This window comes from Ostrea edulis, chromosome 2 (genome assembly GCF_947568905.1).
Source record: "Ostrea edulis chromosome 2, xbOstEdul1.1, whole genome shotgun sequence".
Taxonomy (NCBI): domain Eukaryota; kingdom Metazoa; phylum Mollusca; class Bivalvia; order Ostreida; family Ostreidae; genus Ostrea; species Ostrea edulis.
In genome coordinates, this window is record NC_079165.1 from 81,664,136 (window position 1) to 81,685,349 (window position 21,214).

General features: G+C 35.3%; 1 protein-coding gene across 2 annotated transcripts in view; it reads right to left on the minus strand.

Moving 5' to 3' along the window:
- Positions 1 to 1,909: 1,909 nt before the first annotated feature.
- Positions 1,910 to 21,214, minus strand: part of LOC125680556 (uncharacterized) — a 36,283-nt gene continuing 16,978 nt past the window's right edge. The window contains exons 13-20 of one of the 2 annotated variants that reach the window (XM_056155145.1): positions 17,454 to 17,558; positions 15,479 to 15,652; positions 6,308 to 6,426; positions 5,995 to 6,117; positions 4,465 to 4,656; positions 2,872 to 3,021; positions 2,708 to 2,784; positions 1,910 to 2,584 (exon numbers count right to left, since the gene is read on the minus strand). In XM_056155145.1, coding sequence (XP_056011120.1) covers positions 2,313 to 2,584; positions 2,708 to 2,784; positions 2,872 to 3,021; positions 4,465 to 4,656; positions 5,995 to 6,117; positions 6,308 to 6,426; positions 15,479 to 15,652; positions 17,454 to 17,558 — 1,212 coding nt within the window. In that variant the 3' untranslated portion in view covers positions 1,910 to 2,312. Of the gene's footprint in view, positions 2,602 to 2,707; positions 2,785 to 2,871; positions 3,022 to 4,464; positions 4,657 to 5,994; positions 6,118 to 6,307; positions 6,427 to 15,478; positions 15,653 to 17,453; positions 17,559 to 21,214 lie in introns of both variants that reach the window. The other variant, XM_056155146.1, reaches the window with a different exon arrangement.

Consider the following 21,214-nt stretch of genomic DNA (forward strand, 5'->3'; position numbering starts at 1 on the left):
GTTAAGCAGTAGTTGGACAGGACTACATTTTGCGGTGAATGGTTTGTTTAGAAGAAAGTTTTGAAAATTCAATGCCATAAATGCACATGAAAAAGTGAAGAAAATGAACAGCAATCAATCTTATAACTCCTATTTAAGCAATACAAATTAAGCGTTGGGTAAACACGCTGGATCCACCCCGATAATATTGTACTATATAATTTTTCCATAAATGAAAGTACTCGCACCTAAGCAGTTAAAGATAAAAATAAGATCCTACACATCTCCCAGCTTTTCAATTTCTCAGACACCAGTTTCAAACAATGTTGATGCTAACAGATGAAGCGCTTAAAAATGTATCAGTCAACCCTGAAAGATCATAGATGTGATAACTTTTACAGGGACCACGAGATGCTCATCCATATCATTTTTATTACAATTAACGAGTTCGGTTATACAGTTTCATTTCCTTCTGTTTCGTAAGATTTCATTTTGTTTCGTTTCGTTTCGTGTCGGTAGATTTCGTTTCGTACTTATTTACAGGTACCCGGATTTATCAAAGATGGAATCAGAAGATTAGGAGGAGTAAGCCCCCCCCCCCCCCCCCCCCCCCCCCCCCCCCCCCCCCCTGTTGAGCAGACACATCCACCGTGAGCCCTATATCTTAATCATCCAGTATGGAACACATCAGAAAGCATTTGACCCAATGAAAGGGGTTGGGCCCCACTATTCGTTCCAATTCTAATATTCATTATCTCCATGAATATTTTAAAATTTGTCTGACAGAGATAGACAAATTAACCCCCTATGAAACGATTAAGAATATATTTTCTTCCCTCATCTGATAAAAGGCGCAGGGGAGAGCGTTTCAAACTGAGCTCCACCTTTGTGTTGTCGCACAAACTGACATAGGAAAGAATTTTTTCTTTGACCTGATAAACTTCAGAATGATCTGTACTCTTGACCACTATTACTTTTGAGATTTAGTCCTATACCATCTGATCACATAAAAAAAATTTATGAGGGGCCAATTTTTGTGTATTATGGAGAGTTTACAGTTTCATGTATTATGGAGATTTTAGTTTCGTGTATTGTGGAGATTTTACAGTTTCGTGTATTGTGGAGATGTTAGTTTCGTGTATTATAGAGATTTTGCAGTTTCGTGAATTATGGAGATTTTACAGTTTCGTGTATTGTGGAGATGTTACAGTTTCGTTGGGATGTAATTTTTATGTATTATGGAGATTTTATAGTTTCTTTGGGATGTAATTTTCGTGTATTATGGAGAATTTACAGTTTCGTTGGCTTGTAATTTTCGTGGATTGTAGAGATTTTACAGTTTCGTGTATCATGGAGATGTTACAGTTTCATGTATTGTGGAGATTTTACAGTTTTGTGTATTATGGAGATTTTACAGTTTCGTTGGGATGTAATTTTTGTGTATTATAGAAATGTTACAGTTTCGCTAGGGTGTAAATTTCATGTATTGTGGATATTTTACAGTTTCATGTATTGTGGAAATGTTACAGTTTAGTGAATTATGGAGATGTTACAGTTTCGTGTAGTATGGATATTTTACAGTTTCTTGTATTGTGGTGATTTTACAGTTTCATGTATGTGGAAATTTTACAGTTTCATTGGGATATTGTGGAGATGTTATAGTTTTGTGTATTGTGGTGATGTTACAGTTTCGTGTATTATGGAAAATTTACAGTTTCGTTGGTATGTAATTTTCGTGGATTGTAGAGATTTTACAGTTTCGTGTATTATGGAGATTTTACAGTTTCGTGTATTATGGAAAATTTACAGTATCGGCATTGTGGTTTGAAATTAGAGGGATACGTTTACCCACGAAATCTTCTGATTCCACAGAAATAGCTGTACACTATGCGTTGATATTACACTGAGAAAGAGACTACAAGCTGTTCAGTGTTATTACACATATTTTAATAATTAGTATCAAAACGGGCCATAACAAGTGTATAACAATTAAATCTAAAAAAAAAAAAAGTTTATCACATAGTCATCATTGTATCACAAATCAAAAATACAGCTTAATACATTTTGTTTTCATATCAATTTAGTATATTTCACTTTCAAAAAGAAAGTAGTGCACATGTGACTTCAGGCATCACAGAAGCTTATTCATCCATAACAGTCAACAAATACAGAACTCAAAATCAGCATGGGCTTTCTCTGATTTGGTTACTAGTTTCACAAAACTGTTTACATTTTCTTCGCTGAAAGTGTCTTATTTCACATCCCCTGGTCTTCAGTATTTGATGCGGAACACTTTTGGACTAACCAAACAACGTCCTCCCTGTGTGTCCTGTTCACTGTTGGTCCTGAGCTAGCCGGACACACATGACGCCTTGTCTGCCATCTTGTAAGTATAAGTACCATCCCTCACGTCCACATGTTGGGTACCTGTTAGTGGTGTCTGTATCCTTGTCTAGGTACACCACACAGAGCGAGGACCGAGACCGCCGTAAAAAGGGGAGCACCGCCAACAGGTGTCCGCTGTAACTGTACTGAAACAGGTGTTCTCTGTAGTTATGGACCTTGTCGTTGTCAGGGTGCTGCGTCCATATCACTAGGAAACCAACTATAAGAACACCACACCTACATGTATATCATGTTTTTTTTAACAATATTCTCACTGATCTTAAAAGTGTTGAAATTTTGAATTATTTTCATCATATTTTCGTATTATCCCACATTCAGTTACCTGACTTGTGAAGAAATTTCAATTTGACTGGCAGTCCAGGCAATTCCAAGACTTGTGTAAAGATGATTTCTCTCAGGCTACAAATAATCCACAACAATATACAGCACAGAGGAGATCAGTTTATATCTATGAATGCAGTCATACTACAGTAACATAGGTCTGACCTGTTCTGTGAAGTCCTGACTGTGAACAAAATCACAAAATTGTCTACAGCAATGGCACCCATCTCCCTCCCATCCTCAGCTAAGTTTTCAACATGCTCAAAATTCCCATTCAGTTGTTCTCCATTTTCACTTATTTTAAATGGGAGATTGCTGTAAAAACATAAAGGTCATCTGTACCCAAATGCCTCCATTTTTCATCCCAAAACATGTATATGCAAACTTTTATATCAATGCAAAAAATATCACAAAAAAATCTTCATTGAACATCATATTATTCTGTGTGATGGACCGTTGACTTGTGTTAATAGATTGAGAATGTTGTAGCAAAAACAAAATTCTATTGAATTTCTGTAATATTTCATTCCATTAATTGCCTTGTAAAAATGATGATCATTAGAGAGTACAAAGGTCATGATGGACTCTGGTCACTATAAATTGAGCTATTTCTTCAGGAAAGTGTGTGTCAAGTTAACAAATTGGTCATCCAGCTCTTATTGACTCTGCAAGTTAAAACAAGAGCAGCACTCATGCTGTAAAATATCCCTATCCATTAATCTATTTAGTATAATAATATAGTAACAAAAGAAAATAATGCCTCAGACAGCATTCTGTCAGCACTTTTTGTAATACTGAATGAACGAAATGTTACTATTATGATGGCTGTGTTGAATATCCAATTAAAGAAAAATATCCCTCTTAAAAGTATAACTTGAAAGCAAAAATTGTTTACTTTTCAATATATACTTGGTACCAACACCATGGGAAACATTCACACCAAGTTTGATGATCCTAGCCTTATTAGTACTGTTTTATCTTTCATTATCTATGAAAGTGTGACCTTGACCTTTGATCTTGAAAATAATAGGCATCTTTCTTTCATGGGGAATATTTATATTCAGGTTTGGAATCTCAAAGAAATAATTTATAGCCAATAACAGGTCTGGCTACACTTAAAAGTTGCCATCTCTGACTTTCAGCTTTTTATTATGCTATTCATTTTACACATAAAGTTTATTTGTGACATATTTTTGTACACTTTTAAATGTAACAGACTGTCTGTTACAAACCTGGTGTATTAGGTTTGATCATCCTAGCCTAATTGGTAGGTTACTCTTTTTAATCCTTCCAACAAGGTGCTGATGGACGAACAGAGAAACACACAGCACCATACCACAATACAACCTGTCTATAATGTTTGAATATGTGCATCAAGTTTCATAATCCTAACCTTATTTAGTAATGCTTTCCTCTCTGTTTTGTATTTTCAAACATATGCAAGTTTGCCCTTGACTTTTGACCCTGAAAACAGTAGACCTTTTCTTATCCTTTAGGAATATGTGTATGAAGTCTGCTGATCCTAGCCTTATAAGTACTGTTTTATCTGACCTGTAAGTTGCTTGGAGACTAACTAACAGAACGCATTTTGTCATACCATGATACAACCCATCCATGACAGGTGTATCTAAAACTACCTACACTGAAGTGTGCTGTTCAGGTGTATCTAAAACTACCTACACTGAAGTGTGCTGTTCAGGTGTATCTAAAAATACCTACACTGTAGTGTGCTAGGCAGGTGTATCTAAAACTACCTACCTATGCTGTAGTGTGCTGTGCAGCTGGACTAGCATCGGCTTTAAACACTTCTGTTGCCCATCTGCAAACTTGATTCCATATTCATTCTTCAGAATCAAAACGTCCAAAAGAACTCCAACATATTCACACTCCAAGAAATCATCAAAGTATTTTGTGAAACCACTGTTTATATCCAAAAGACCCAATCTAGAACTTTATCGAGAAAGAATCAAATGTATAGTATATGTACTAACAAATTGATATGTGTATACCATTTAAAGATAATTAAACACATATACATGTACTAAAGTAAATTTGATATTTCATTATTCCCTCTGGGGTAAGGATGATTTACCAACAGATTAATACACTGTATTGCATGTTATCCAACAGATTAATACACTGTATTGCGTGTTTATATACACTGTATCCAACAGATTAATACACTGTATTGCGTGTTTATATACACTGTATCCAACAGATGAAAGAATAATAATACTGTCATTACTGAACACGTAAAGTTTCTGAACAAAAAGCTGGGGCACATCCCTCCTTTTTTTTTTTTTTTTTTTACGGAAAGTGGATCATAGCCATAGAATACACCCGTATAAAGGCGTTTACTCCCACCCCCCTTTTCAAAATTTTTTTGCCCCCCCTCCCCCCCTTTGGAGCCAGACTACTGCAGGATTAATACCTTTACAAGTGAATTATAACCATAAGCAACATATCACACATAACCCCTTCCTAATGAGGCCAGTCATTTGCAAGTTTAACCTCATTCCTTTTTCAAGTGAATAACAGGCATTCTTCAATGGGCTGGTCCTCCGCAAGTTCACAAACCCCCTCCATGTAAAGAAGCATAGACCCGTTTTTGATCAATTGAAATTGACAGTATTTTGTTCCACACAAAAAATCTTTTATGAATAAGTGGATTAAAAATAATCATACACATGATACACTTTGTATCTATTTGACATCCAGCTCCCAAAATTGTGTTTGTCAACACGCTTGTAGTAGCTAGGAAACCAGACGTGGAGGTGAAAACACCCGCTGACAATTTCTAAAATGTATGTCTAAAGCATTCAACATTTGTTACCGATAAATCAATTTAGGGTGCAAGCACGAAGAATAAACAACAGAAATGTTTCATTGTAAAAAAAAAATTTTCACCGAAGCCATCAGCTGGGTAGTTGAGTCATGTGACAGGTAAACATCATTTCGGCTTGTGCCTTGTTTTGAAAATGAAAAGCTTAGATGTCTCAAATACATCTATGCATCAGTTTTTGAAATTCAGGTTTGTTGCTATGTTTTACATGAATCAAATATTCCAATATCATTAATTAAATACCTAAATATTTTTTGGTACCAAAATCGTGCCCATGCCCTTTAAGAAGTGGATTACAATCACAGGCATTCCCTGATAGGAACCTATTACAACTTCATTATAACAAAGAGCATCATAGTTATAGGTGCCCACGAATCATGGGATCAGTCTACTGCAAGTTAGCTCCTCAACATTATCAATAATTGCACCATAAATAGTGGAATTACCTTTTCCTGATGGAAAAAATGCAGTTGCTTTCGATGAGTGTCACTTTGTCAATATGAGTTCCAGTTGTGGAAACTTTCTGTACGGATACAACATTACCACTACGGTCATACACAGTCAGTTTCCTGAATAATAAGTATAATAAGGGTACTTTCAGCCATAAGATTTTTAAAAAAACATACTTTGTAAAACTGGCATTTGTTTATCACCTTTCTCTAGATTACGCGTATCTTCAGTGATACCAAGCCGATGGCAAATTTGATTTTATAAAGTTCCATTAACAAATACTAAGTACAGATACATGTTCTATATTACCCATCATTCCTCTCTATGCAGAAGTACGCTGATCTGACAGAAGAATGAATTATGTCTCGCTCTCCAGCTCCAAGGATAATTGGATTAACAAAACTGTTTCTGTTTTGGCAGTCAATAATCTATCAACAACAACAGACATATTTGCAGTACAACTATGCAGAACTAACATGAAATTATATGAATCATGATTTAAACTTTCCATTATTTCATATCGCAGGTAATTACAAAATGCTGTGATTCTGACTTCAAACAGAAAGTCGGAAAAGGCACTGCTTAAAGGAAAAAATGGTTTCTCTGTGCCACATTGGATAAACACATTTTATAGGCTGTGAAAGCCTGTTCCCATCATAAACAAATCTTACAGGCTGTGAAAGTCTGCTCCCATCATAAACAAATCTTATAGTGAAAGTCTGCTCCCATCATAAACAAATCTATAGTAAAAGTCTGCTCCCCATCATAAACAAATCTTATAGTGAAAATCTGCTCCCATCATAAACAAATCTTATAGTGAAAGTCTGCTCTCATCATAAACAAATCTTATAGTGAAAGTCTACTCCCACCATAAACAAATCTTATAGTGAAAGTCTGCTCTCATCATAAACAAATCTTATAGTGAAAGTCTGTTCCCACCATAAACAAATCTTATAGTGAAAGTCTGCTCCCACCATAAACAAATCTTATAGTGAAAGTCTGTTCCCACCATAAACAAATCTTATAGTGAAAGTCTGTTCCCACCATAAACAAATCTTATAGGCTGTGAATGTCTGTTCCCACCATAAACAAATTTTATAGTAAAAGTCTGTTCCCCATCATAAACAAATCTTATAGTGAAAGTCTGCTCTCATCATAAACAAATCTTATAGTGAAAGTCTGCTCTCACCATAAACAAATCTTATAGTGAAAGTCTGCTCTCATCATAAACAAATCTTATAATGAAAGTCTGCTCTCACCATAAACAAATCTTATAGTGAAAGTCTGCTCTCACCATAAACAAATCTTATAGTGAAAATCTGCTTCCATCATAAACAAATCTTAAAGTGAAAGTCTGCTCCCACCATAAACAGATCTTATAGGCTGTGAAAGTCTGCTCTCATCATAAACAAATCTTATAGGCTGTGAAAGTCTGCTCCCATCATAAACAAATCTTATAGTGAAAGTCTGCTCTCATCATAAACAAATCTTATAGTGAAAGTCTGCTCCCATCATAAACAAATCATATAAACTGTGAAAGTCTGCTTCCATCATAAACAAATCTTATAGTGAAAGTTTGCTCCCACCATAAACAAATCTTACAGTGAAAGTCTGCTCTCATCATAAACAAATCTTATAGTAAAAGTCTGCTCCCACCATAAACAAATCTTATTGTGAAAGTCTGCTCCCACCATAAACAAATCTTATAGTGAAAGTCTGCACTCATCATAAACAAATCTTATAGTGAAAGTCTGCTCCCATCATAAACAAATCTTATAGTGAAAGTCTGCTCCCATCATAAACAAATCGTATAGTGAAAGTCTGCTCTCATCATAAACAAATCTTATAGTGAAAGTCTGTTCTCATCATAAACAAATCTTATAGTGAAAGTCTGCTCCCATCATAAACAAATCTATAGTAAAAGTCTGCTACCCATCATAAACAAATTTTATAGTGAAAGTCTGCTCCCATCATAAACAAATGTTATAGGCTGTGAAAGTCTGCTCCCACCATAAACAAATCTTATAGTGAAAATCTGCTCCCATCATAAACAAATCTTATAGTGAAAGTCTGCTCTCATCATAAACAAATCTTATAGTGAAAGTCTACTCCCACCATAAACAAATCTTATAGTGAAAGTCTGCTCTCATCATAAACAAATCTTATAATGAAAGTCTGCTCCCACCATAAACAAATCTTATAGGCTGTGAAAGTCTGTTCCCACCATAAACAAATCTTATAGTGAAAGTCTGTTCTCATCATAAACAAATCTTATAGTAAAAGTCTGTTCCCCATCATAAACAAATCTTATAGTGAAAGTCTGCTCTCATCATAAACAAATCTTATAGAGAAAGTTTGCTCCCACCATAAACAAATTTTACAGTGAAAGTCTGCTCTCATCATAAACAAATCTTATAGTGAAAGTCTGCTCCCACCATAAACAAATTTTATAGTGAAAGTCTGCTCCCACCATAAACAAATCTTATAGTGAAAGTCTGCACTCATCATAAACAAATCTTATAGTGAAAGTCTGCTCCCATCATAAACAAATCTTATAGTGAAAGTCTGCTCCCATCATAAACAAATCGTATAGTGAAAGTCTGCTCCCATCATAAACAAATCTTATAGTGAAAGTCTGTTCTCATCATAAACAAATCTTATAGTGAAAGTCTGCTCCCATCATAAACAAATCTATAGTAAAAGTCTGCTCCCCATCATAAACAAATTTTATAGTGAAAGTCTGCTTCCATCATAAACAAATGTTATAGGCTGTGAAAGTCTGCTCCCACCATAAACAAATCTTATAGTGAAAATCTGCTCCCATCATAAACAAATCTTATAGTGAAAGTCTGCTCTCATCATAAACAAATCTTATAGTGAAAGTCTACTCCCACCATAAACAAATCTTATAGTGAAAGTCTGCTCTCATCATAAACAAATCTTATAGTGAAAGTCTGTTCCCACCATAAACAAATCTTATAGTGAAAGTCTGCTCCCACCATAAACAAATCTTATAGTGAAAGTCTGTTCCCACCATAAACAAATCTTATAGTGAAAGTCTGCTCTCACCATAAACAAATCTTATAGTGAAAGTCTGTTCCCACCATAAACAAATCTTATAGGCTGTGAAAGTCTGTTCCCACCATAAACAAATCTTATAGTAAAAGTCTGTTCCCCATCATAAACAAATCTTATAGTGAAAGTCTGCTCTCATCATAAACAAATCTTATAGTGAAAGTCTGCTCTCACCATAAACAAATCTTATAGTGAAAGTCTGCTCTCATCATAAACAAATCTTATAATGAAAGTCTGCTCTCACCATAAACAAATCTTATAGTGAAAATCTGCTTCCATCATAAACAAATCTTAAAGTGAAAGTCTGCTCCCACCATAAACAAATCTTATAGGCTGTGAAAGTCTGCTCTCATCATAAACAAATCTTATAGGCTGTGAAAGTCTGCTCCCATCATAAACAAATCTTATAGTGAAAGTCTGCTCTCATCATAAACAAATCTTATAGTGAAAGACTGCTCCCATCATAAACAAATCATATAAACTGTGAAAGTCTGCTCCCATCATAAACAAATCTTATAGTGAAAGTTTGCTCCCACCATAAACAAATCTTATAGTGAAAGTCTGCTCTCATCATAAACAAATCTTATAGTGAAAGTCTGCTCCCACCATAAACAAATCTTATAGGCTGTGAAAGTCTGTTCCCACCATAAACAAATCTTATAGTAAAAGTCTGTTCCCCATCATAAACAAATCTTATAGTGAAAGTCTGCTCTCATCATAAACAAATCTTATAGTGAAAGTCTGCTCTCATCATAAACAAATCTTATAATGAAAGTCTGCTCTCACCATAAACAAATCTTATAGTGAAAGTCTGCTCTCACCATAAACAAATCTTATAGTGAAAATCTGCTTCCATCATAAACAAATCTTAAAGTGAAAGTCTGCTCCCACCATAAACAAATCTTATAGGCTGTGAAAGTCTGCTCTCATCATAAACAAATCTTATAGGCTGTGAAAGTCTGCTCCCATCATAAACAAATCGTATAGTGAAAGTCTGCTCTCATCATAAACAAATCTTATAGTGAAAGTCTGCTCCCATCATAAACAAATCTTATAGTGAAAATCTGCTCCAATCATAAACAAATCGTATAGTTAAAGTCTGCTCTCATCATAAACAAATCTTATAGTGAAAGTCTGTTCTCATCATAAACAAATCTTATAGTGAAAGTCTGCTCTCATCATCAACAAATCTTACAGGCTGTGAAAGTCTGCTCCCATCATAAACAATTCTTATAGTGAAAGTCTGCTCCCATCATAAACAAATCTATAGTAAAAGTCTGCTCCCCATCATAAACAAATCTTATAGTGAAAGTCTGCTCCCATCATAAACAAATCTATAGTGAAAGTCTGCTCTCATCATAAACAAATCTTATAGTAAAAGTCTGCTCCCACCATAAACAAATCTTATAGTGAAAGTCTGCTCCCACCATAAACAAATCTTATAGTGAAAGTCTGCTCCCATCATAAACAAATCTATAGTAAAAGTCTGCTCCCCATCATAAACAAATCTTATAGTGAAAGTCTGCTCCCATCATAAACAAATCTATAGTGAAAGTCTGCTCTCATCATAAACAAATCTTATAGTAAAAGTCTGCTCCCACCATAAACAAATCTTATAGTGAAAGTCTGCTCCCACCATAAACAAATCTTATAGTGAAAGTCTGCTCCCATCATAAACAAATCTATAGTAAAAGTCTGCTCCCCATCATAAACAAATCTTATAGTGAAAGTCTGCTCCCATCATAAACAAATCTATAGTGAAAGTCTGCTCTCATCATAAACAAATCTTATAGTGAAAGTCTGCTCCCACCATAAACAAATCTTATAGTGAAAGTCTGCTCCCACCATAAACAAATCTTATAGTGAAAGTCTGCTCCCATTATAAACAAATCTATAGTAAAAGTCTGCTCCCCATCATAAACAAATCTTATAGTGAAAGTCTGCTCCCATCATCAACAAATCTTATAGTGAAAGTCTGCTCTCATCATAAACAAATATTATAGTGAAAGTCTGCTCCCATCATAAACAAATCATATAAACTGTGAAAGTCTGCTCTCACCATAAACAAATCTTATAGTGAAAGTCTGCTCCCACCATAAACAAATCTTATAGTGAAAGTCTGCTCCCACCATAAACAAATCTTATAGTGAAAGTCTGCTCTCATCATAAACAAATCTTATAGTGAAAGTCTGCTCCCATCATAAACAAATCTTATAGTGAAAGTCTGCTCTCACCATAAACAAATCTTATAGTGAAAGTCTGCTCCCATCATAAACAAATCATATAAGCTGTGAAAGTCTGCTCCCATCATAAACAAATCTTATAGTGAAAGTCTGCTCTCACCATAAACAAATCTTATAGTGAAAGTCTGCTCTCATCATAAACAAATCTTATAGTGAAAGTCTGCTCCCACCATTAACAAATCTTATAGTGAAAGTCTGCTCCCACCATAAACAAATCTTATAGTGAAAGTCTGCACTCACCATAAACAAATCTTATAGTGAAAGTCTGCTCCCATCATAAACAAATCTTATAGTGAAAGTCTGCTCCCAATCATAAACAAATCGTATAGTGAAAGTCTGCTCTCATCATAAACAAATCTTATAGTGAAAGTCTGTTCTCATCATAAACAAATCTTATAGTAAAAGTCTGCTCTCATCATAAACAAATCTTACAGGCTGTGAAAGTCTGCTCCCACCATAAACAAATCTTATAGTGAAAGTCTGCTCCCATCATAAACAAATCTATAGTAAAAGTCTGCTCCCCATCATAAACAAATCTTATAATGAAAGTCTGTTCCCATCATAAACAAATCGTATAGTGAAAGTCTGCTCTCATCATAAACAAATCTTATAGGCTGTGAAAGTCTGTTCCCATCATAAACAAATCTTATAGTGAAAGTTTGCTCCCACCATAAACAAATCTTATAGTGAAAGTCTGCTCTCATCATAAACAAATCTTATAGGCTGTGAAAGTCTGTTCCCACCATAAACAAATCTTATAGTGAAAGTCTGCTCTCATCATAAACAAATCTTATAGGCTGTGAAAGTCTGCTCCCACCATAAACAAATCTTATAGTGAAAGTCTGCTATCATCATAAACAAATCTTATAGTGAAAGTCTGCTCTCATCATAAACAAATCTTATAGTGAAAGTCTGCTCCCACCATAAACAAATCTTATAGTGAAAGTCTGCTCCCACCATAAACAAATCTTATAGTGAAAGTCTGCTCTCATCATAAACAAGAGGCCCAAGGGCCTAGAATCGCTCTTCTGATAAATTGTACAACCCCACCATTTCTATTCTTAGCCTCTTATTATTCTAAATCTTTAGTTAAATCCTAAGAATTAAAAAAAAGTAGGTCAATATGACCTACTTTTTGGTTTACACATTTTGAGAACCCAAGAAATATCAACTGACAAAGTTTGATGATTTTAAGCTAATTAGTATCTGAATATTGAAATATAGCTGTCAAATTCCAATCGTAGGTCATGGTGACCTACTTTTTGGTCATCGAACTCCGAACATGCAAGACCCATCAACTGACAAAGTTTGATGACTGTAGGTCAAATAGTATCTGAAATATATAAATATTGCCGTCCAATTCCAAAAGTAGGTCAAGGTGACCTACTTTTTCGTCAACACACTTCAAACATGCAAGACCCAACAACTGACAAAGTTTGATGACTGTAGGTCAAATAGTATCCGAATTATATAAATATAGCCGTCCAATTCCAAACGTAGGTCAAGGTGACCTACTTTTTGGTTGACACCCTTTGAACATGCAAGACGCATCAACTGACAAAGTTTGATGACTGTAGGTCAAATAGTATCTGAAATATATAAATATAGCCGTCCAATTCCAAACGTAGGTCAAGTTGACCTACTTTTTGGTTGAAACCCTTCGAACATGCAAGACCCAACACCTGACAAAGTTTGATGACTGTAGGTCAAATAGTATCTGAAATATATAAATATAGCCGTCCAATTCCAAAAGTAGGTCAAGGTGACCTACTTTTTGGTCGAAACCCTTTGAACATGCAAGACCCATCAACTGACAAAGTTTGATGACTGTAGGTCAAATAGTATCTGAAATATATAAATATAGCCGTCCAATTCCAAAAGTAGGTCAAGTTGACCTACTTTTTGGTCGAAACCCTTTGAACATGCAAGACCCATCAACTGACAAAGTTTGATGACTGTAGGTCAAATAGTATCTGAAATATATAAATATAGCCGTCAAATTCCAAAAGTAGGTCAAAGTGACCTACTTTTTGGTCGACACACTCCGTAGACTCAAGATGCATCAACTGTCAAAGTTTGATGATTGTAGGTCAATTAGTGACTGAAATATATAAATATAACTGTCAAATGCCAAAAGTAGGTCACAGTGACCTACTTTTTGGTCGATACACTCCGAAGACTCAAGATGCATCAACTGACAAAGTTTGATGATTGTTGGTCAAATAGTGTCTGAAATATAGTAATTTAGCTGTCAAATACCAAAAGTAGGTCACGGTGACCTACTTTTTGGTCGACACAAACCGAAGACTGAAGACGCATCAACTGACAGAGTTTGATGATCCTAGGTTTTACAGTGCCCAAAATATGCATCTAAAATTGAAAATGTGAAATTTGAATATCTGCAAAATTCAAAAAGTAGGTCACTGTGACCTACTTTTTTTATAAATATGTTTCAAGGCCTCAAGATGCATCAACTTACAAGATTTGATGATTCTAAACCTCTCGGTATTTGAAATAACAACTTAAAATATATCTATAAATGATAAGCCATAAAATTCAGAAAGTAGGTCACGGTGACCTATTTTTCAGTTGACGCATTTCAAGGTCCCATGATCCACCAACTGACAAGTTTTGATGATCATAGGCTTCAAAGTGTCCAAGATATGCATCAAAATTAATTTTAAAATAAATACCTGCAAAATTCAAAAAGTAGGTCACCGTGACCTACTTTTGAGACAACTTGACACAAGGTCCTAAGATGCATCAACTGTCAAAATTTGATGATCCTAGTCCTTATAATGACTAAAATATCAAAGATTTAAGGAAATATAAATTTAGGTCAACTTTGAAGTGACCTTGAGACCACGCCCTTTGCCCCAGGGTAATGCCTTGAACAATTTTTAATCTACAACATATCCTCATCCTTATGTGTAAGTTTGGTGATAATCTGCCCAGTGGTTCTTGAGAAGAAGATTTTTTAGCAACCACTACTTTTGTTTGTATTTTCCTGATTATCTCCCCTTGTTAAAGGGTCACATCCCTCTATTTAGTATGTATGAAAGCCCTTGGGCCAATGATACCCTGTAACAAATTTGAAAAAAATTGGCCAAGGGGTTCTTGAGTTATAGCCCTTTTTCTAAAAAGTTTACACACACCGCACAAATGGCCATAGCATTAGCTCTTTTAGCCTTCGGCTCAGAAGAGCTAACAAATCTTATAGTGAAAGTTTGCTCTCATCATAAACAAATCTTATAGTGAAAGTCTACTCTCATCATAAACAAATCTTATAGTGAAAGTCTGTTCCCACCATAAACAAATCTTATAGTGAAAGTCTGTTCCCACCATAAACAAATCTTATAGTGAAAGTCTGTTCTCACCATAAACAAATCTTATAGTGAAAGTCTGTTCTCATCATAAACAAATCTTATAGTGAAAGTCTGTTCCCATCATAAACAAATCTTAGAGTGAAAGTCTGTTCTCATCATAAACAAATCTTATAGTGAAAGTCTGTTCTCATCATAAACAAATCTTATACTGAAAGTCTGCTCTCATCATAAACAAATCTTATAGTGAAAGTCTGTTCCCACCATAAACAAATCTTATAGTGAAAGTCTGTTCCCACCATAAACAAATCTTATAGTGAAAGTCTGTTCTCATCATAAACAAATCTTATAGTGAAAGTCTGTTCCCATCATAAACAAATCTTATAGTGAAAGTCTGCTCTCATCATAAACAAATCTTACAGGCTGTGAAAGTCTGCTCCCATCATAAACAAATCTTATAGTGAAAGTCTGCTCTCATCATAAACAAATCTTACAGGCTGTGAAAGTCTGCTCCCATCATGAACAAATCTTATAGTGAAAGTCTGCTCTCATCATAAACAAATCTTATAGGCTGTGAAAGTCTGTTCCCATCATAAACAAAGTCATCAAAATTCAAATTTGATTACAAATATTTCAATAATCTTTTGGATCAGTTCAAATGCAATCTCCTCAATCTAGCTGTCAATCATAAAATGTTTCATTTATCCTAAATCATAGTATTTATTTTAAACTATTATAAATATCTATATACAAACAAATGGAAAACACCAGAGGTGACTTTACCACATAATATAAGTTCTGTGAGACTCGTATTGTGAGAACACTAGAGGTAACCTTACCACATAATATAAGTTCTGTGAGACTCGTATTGTGAGGAGAACACTGGATCCGATCCGCCGCAGGGGAGCCACAAACTTCAACCAGAATTTGTTTGGTTTATAACCATGATGAACAGGAATTTTCTTCTTCTTATCCTTTGCATCAAACAGTTGCTTAATAACTCTGCTGACATCCTACAATATAATGTATACTTTCAAATTCTATGGAGGGAAAAACCAAGGGGCCCAAAGGCCTTACTGCTCACCTTAGTATCACAGAAATTTCTGCATATTCATAGTGGTAGGAGTGCAGCTTTCAAACTTTAAAATGACTTGGTGACAATTTTTACTACTCCTTGACAAAATTGTGACCTCAGGAAGTATTCTAACTCTTTAACAGCAACTGTGATCTTGACCAAATGACCTTGGGTAAATGTCTTGACACATTATTTTATCATAAGTAACCTTTGTGCCAAATAAAATCTACTCTCTCTCTGTTACAAAGTTGTGACCTGTGACAAGTATTTCAAATTTTTCTATTACATGTACCAGCAAACTTGAATAAATAACATTGGCATAGGATCATGACACATTCTCATAAGCAACCATTACAGTAAGAATGAGTTTCTAATGCTGTTCCATCACAGTAAGAATGAGTTTCTAATGCTGTTCTATTACAAAATTATGGCCATGAAAAATGCTTCAAATTAAGCTTTTTTGACCAGTGACCTTGATTTTTGCCAATAACCTTGGTTCAGATCATGACAACCTTTCAATCTAATTAAAATCATACTTCTTAGATCTGCGCTGCATACTCTGATCAGAGTGTATGGCGCGGATCTAAAAAGTCTGATTTTAATTAGATTTGGACACACTATCGTATTTCATTGCTGTTCTATTATTAACAGTATGCTTCACCGTTGAAATGTTGAATTTCTCACATTGAATTAAGAAATGAATCTTATAATTCTTTTCTTGATGGCGGTATCAAAGGAAAAAATTAACAGAAAACTTCATCAAAGTGCATAGCGCATTGAGGAAAAAGTTTTCCATCCAAATCAATTCTTAAATCAAATAAATTTTTTATGTTCAAAAGCTTGAAACAGTGATCATTTAATATCTTTTGTCTTGATGAAATTGCAACGATTTTGATTGGCTGAAAATTCTTTTGATTTCTGCATGAAAGAAAACCTAGGAGTTGCATTCCACCTTTCCCATGACAAAAGCAGTGTTCAACATCTCCTCCAACATAATTGCAGCACACACCGAATCACTGCTTGTCCTCTTCCTTTATATCCAATTCATCTTTTAACCATTCCACCTTTAATTTGGCGTCTAATCCATTTAATTCTGCTCATTCTGCTAAATTTGATGAAAAACTTTTTCGTCAATGCGCTATGCACTTTGATGAAGTTTTCTGTTAATTTTTTCCTTTGATACTGCCATCAAGAAAAGAATTATAAGATTCATTTCTTAATTCAATGCCTATAGGTAATGAAGCATACAGGGCAATACCCAATCAATTCTGTCTACCAGAGATAAAAGCAACAAGATGTGTTTGTGAAACACTGATACTTGCTTATGGTCCAACTCTAACTTAAAGGTCATGAGGTCAAAAGTTTAGGTAAAAGAAAGAATACAAATGTAAAATATGAAATCCCTAGCACCAACATTCATAAGTTATGGCCAGTGTTAAAGTTTATCAAAGTAGGTAAAACCCCAAGTCTAAGGTCACAAGGTAAAAAAGTTCGGTACAAAAAGAAAAGTCTTGTCACAAGGAATATACATGTGAAATATGAAAGCCATATCATCATCCATTCAAAAGTTATGAACAAGGTTAAAAGTTTTTGCGGACGGACCATCAAACCAAAAACTATATATGCCCCTAAATCTTCCATTATGGAAGGCATAAAAAGAAAACATGATCATCGACCTTGAGTAGTGAAGACAGTAATGGGAATTAGTGCTGCATTGTAAAAGTTTGTCCTCTACTTACAGTGTTGCTCACGGCCAGCCCCTTTCTGTACCACTTCTCTATAATACTTGTCACTTCTCTGACATTCTCACTGCTTGTACATCTCTGCACTTCCAATTTAACATCCTGTACAATGCAAACCAAACCATTTAATGAAAAAATCTGGCTTCTTTGTCATTCATGGGGAAATCTTTTTCAAAATCAATATTTATGTCAGTATCTTGATAAAGCCAACCTGCATTAACCAAAAATAGGGGAATAACTGTGCCTGGATCATACAGTGTGTGCAATGTCAATCATCTCATGAAAAGTACCTATATATAATCAGATTCTTGGGATTTAACATTCTATAGTGCTACAATTTCAACTGCTGGGAGGATGCATTTCATTCTTGGATGTGGAAATGTTGTAGGAAAAGTAAAACACATTGGCACTGCAAAGCAGTTTATACATGCAAATAAGAGACCCATGGGCCACAATGCTCATCTGAGACCCAGGTAAACTGCCCTAATTTAGATATTTTAATTTATGACAAATTGTACTCTATTGCTTCTTCAGAGAATTTTCTAATTCATTCCCACGAAAAACTTACCCCCCCCCCCCCCCCCCCCCCCCATGTAATCCTGTTTTAGCCCAAAGATCCGAATTTGAAAAAAAAAATAAGTATGGCTTTTCTTATTTTTGGTTCTCATAACTTTTTGAAAAGATTTTTATAAGCCCCACCTTTTTTTCATTATTTCTAAAACATCTCCTCACCTTGAAACCTAAGCAAGTTTGCCAAGCAGGTATGGTGTGAACAGATTTTAAACTACACTATTTATGACAGGTAAGCTCACTTTCAAAGGAAAATTATTTAAAAATCATGAAAATGGGGTGATTGTTTAAAAAAAATCTTCTCGAGAACCAGTGAAATGGAGTTGGTGGTTCCTGAGAAAAGGTAACCAAGAGGCCCATGGACCACAATGCTCACCTGAATCACCTTGGCCCTGCTGTTCTTCATTGTTTGATTTTTGCCCTCTTAAATCCCATGACAAATTTTGACCCCATATCATGACCCAAACCTTATGATCAATTTTACTTAGACTTGAATCTACACATGGGGATAATTCTTTATCAATGTGACTAACATGAACTTGTTGTTCTGGATAAGAAGATTTTTAATAGAATTTTTAACTCTATGTGTGTTTTATGTAAAATTTGATCCCTGATTTTAGCCCCAACTTCAATCTAATTAAAATTAGATCTTTGATCCACTCATGCAATCGCTTTGTGTAGCGATTGCATGAGCGGATCAAAGATCTAATTTTAATTAGATTGCCCCAACTTAATCCTAGACTCCATGAAACAGCAAGGGTTGTCAGAAGACACATAGCTTGCCGGGAAGTATGGCTCTACTTAACCTACACCATTCAGTTCAAACAGTTAGTTTTTGAAAAGTAGATCAAAATCCAAGGTCACTAGGTCAAAAGTTTTGGGACCATGTAAAAAGCCCAGTCATGAGGTACCTGTATCTATATGTGAAATATCAAAGACCTATCTCTTTACTTCAAAAGATGTACATGTAGCCAAGGTTAAAGTTTTGGAAAAGTATCTGAAAGTTCAAGGTCATTAGGTCAAGTGTCTTGGTACCATATGTAAGGCCTTGTCACGAGGCGTTTATATGAAAAATATCAAATTCCTACCCACCTTGGTTAAAAAAAAATTAGCCAATGTTAAAGTTTTTTAAAAGTAGGTCAAAATCAAAAGTCAATAGGTCAAAAGTTTTGATACCAAAACAAAGGTCTCTTCATGAGGCATCAACATGTAGAATATCAAATCCCTATCCCCTTTGGTTCAAAAGATATAAACAAGGTTAAAGTTCATGGAAAGTAGGTCAAATTCAACAGTAAAGGTCACTAGGTCAAAAGTCTTTGTACCAAATGAAAGGCCTAGTCATGAGGCATCTATATGTGAAATATCAAAACCCTATCCCCCTTGGTTGAAAAGATATAGCCCAGAGTAAAGTTTTTTTCTGAAGTGAAGCACTGACCATGCCTTAGTCATGACAATAGATCTCTGGACATTCATCTTGGCGAGCTAAAACTGAATTCACACAACTATGGAACGTTTGCATATTGACATGATTTATTGTGGCCTTGCTACTCTTGAAAAGATTTTTTCTTATATATTTTCTTGTAAAACTTTGAATCCACATTGCAGTTCAACCCTAGTTAAATGAGTCTGCACTACATTGGCATGCTTGCATATCAATATGACTAATCATGACCAGTGGTTTTTGATAAGAAAATTTTCAAAGATTATATACATTCCAACATCAAATTTTGATCCCCTGTTGTGGCTCCATCTATCCCTGGGGGCCATGATTTAAACAATTTTGGATCTACACTCATTAAGGGAACTTTCACATAAGCTAGATTGTCTTTTCAGGTCCAGCAGTTCTTGAGAAGATTTCTAAAAATGGCACCGTATTTTCACAATTTTTAATGATCTCCCCTTTGAAACGGGTGTTACCCTTTCTTTGAAAAAATCTTAAATCCCCTTTCGCCAAAGGTGCTTTATGTCAAGTTTGAGTGACTCATGTGATCTAAAATTTGAGAATACATTTTATTACTGTTAATGTTACAGTTTTAAGGTTTTGACTGTTGAAATATTGTTAAAATGTGAATCATGCATGTGTTTATTTTTTAAAAAAGATATTTGAAGCTGTTGTAAAATTCCTGATCATATTGACTTTCATAATGAGGTCTACATATATACAGACCTGGTCAAGCATTGGTTGACTGACCCCATATCAGAAGTTGATAATTGCATTTTGTAAACCACCTTTTATTCGTGATTACTTTATTTCGAGCTTTACCATGAACTAAATCACAGCGACTAATTTTTGCGACTTAGATTATCTTAAACAAATACAAAAGACAACAAGAGGTACTGTGAGCAATGCTCACTAAGAATACCCCCCGCTTACCCCAATCTCCCAAAGGGTGTTGGTAATAGGTATAAACTACCTCTTTTCTGAGTGTAAAAAACAAATGGCATGACAAACCGAACCTTATTGCTACTTCGATGTCCAGTGCGCATGACCTTTGGACCCCAAAATCGATAGGGAACATCTTCATCCCATGGGTAGTCCATATGTATGATATGGTGACTATAGGTGGAAAGGATAACGCTTTAGAGCCCGGAAACCATATTGCTACTTCAATGTCCAGTGTGCGTGACCTTTGACCTTTTGACCCCAAAATCGATAGGGAACATCTTCATCCCATGGGTAGTCCATATATATGATATGGTGACTGTAGGTGGAAAGGATAACGCTTTAGAGTCCGGAAACCATATTGCTACTTCAATATCCAGTGCGCTTGACCTTTGACCTTTTGACCCCAAAATCGATAGGGAACATCTTCATCCCATGGGTAGTCCATATGTATGATATGGTGACTGTAGGTGGAAAGGATAACGCTTTAGAGCCCGGAAACCATATTGCTATTTCGATGTCCAGTGTGCTTGACCTTTGACCTTTTGACCCCAAAATCGATAGGGAACATCTTCATCCCATGGGTAGTCCATATATATGATATGGTGACTGTAGGTGGAAAGGATAATGCTTTAGAGCCCGGAAACCATTGCGTCTACAGACGGACGGACGGACAGACAGACGGACTATAAGACTCTCTTATGAGTAGCCATGAAATATAAGGCGACTCCACCCGAGGGATGCAAAAAAGCTGTGAAACCCGAGGCTTTGCCGAGGGTTTTACCGCTTTTTTGCAACCCCGAGG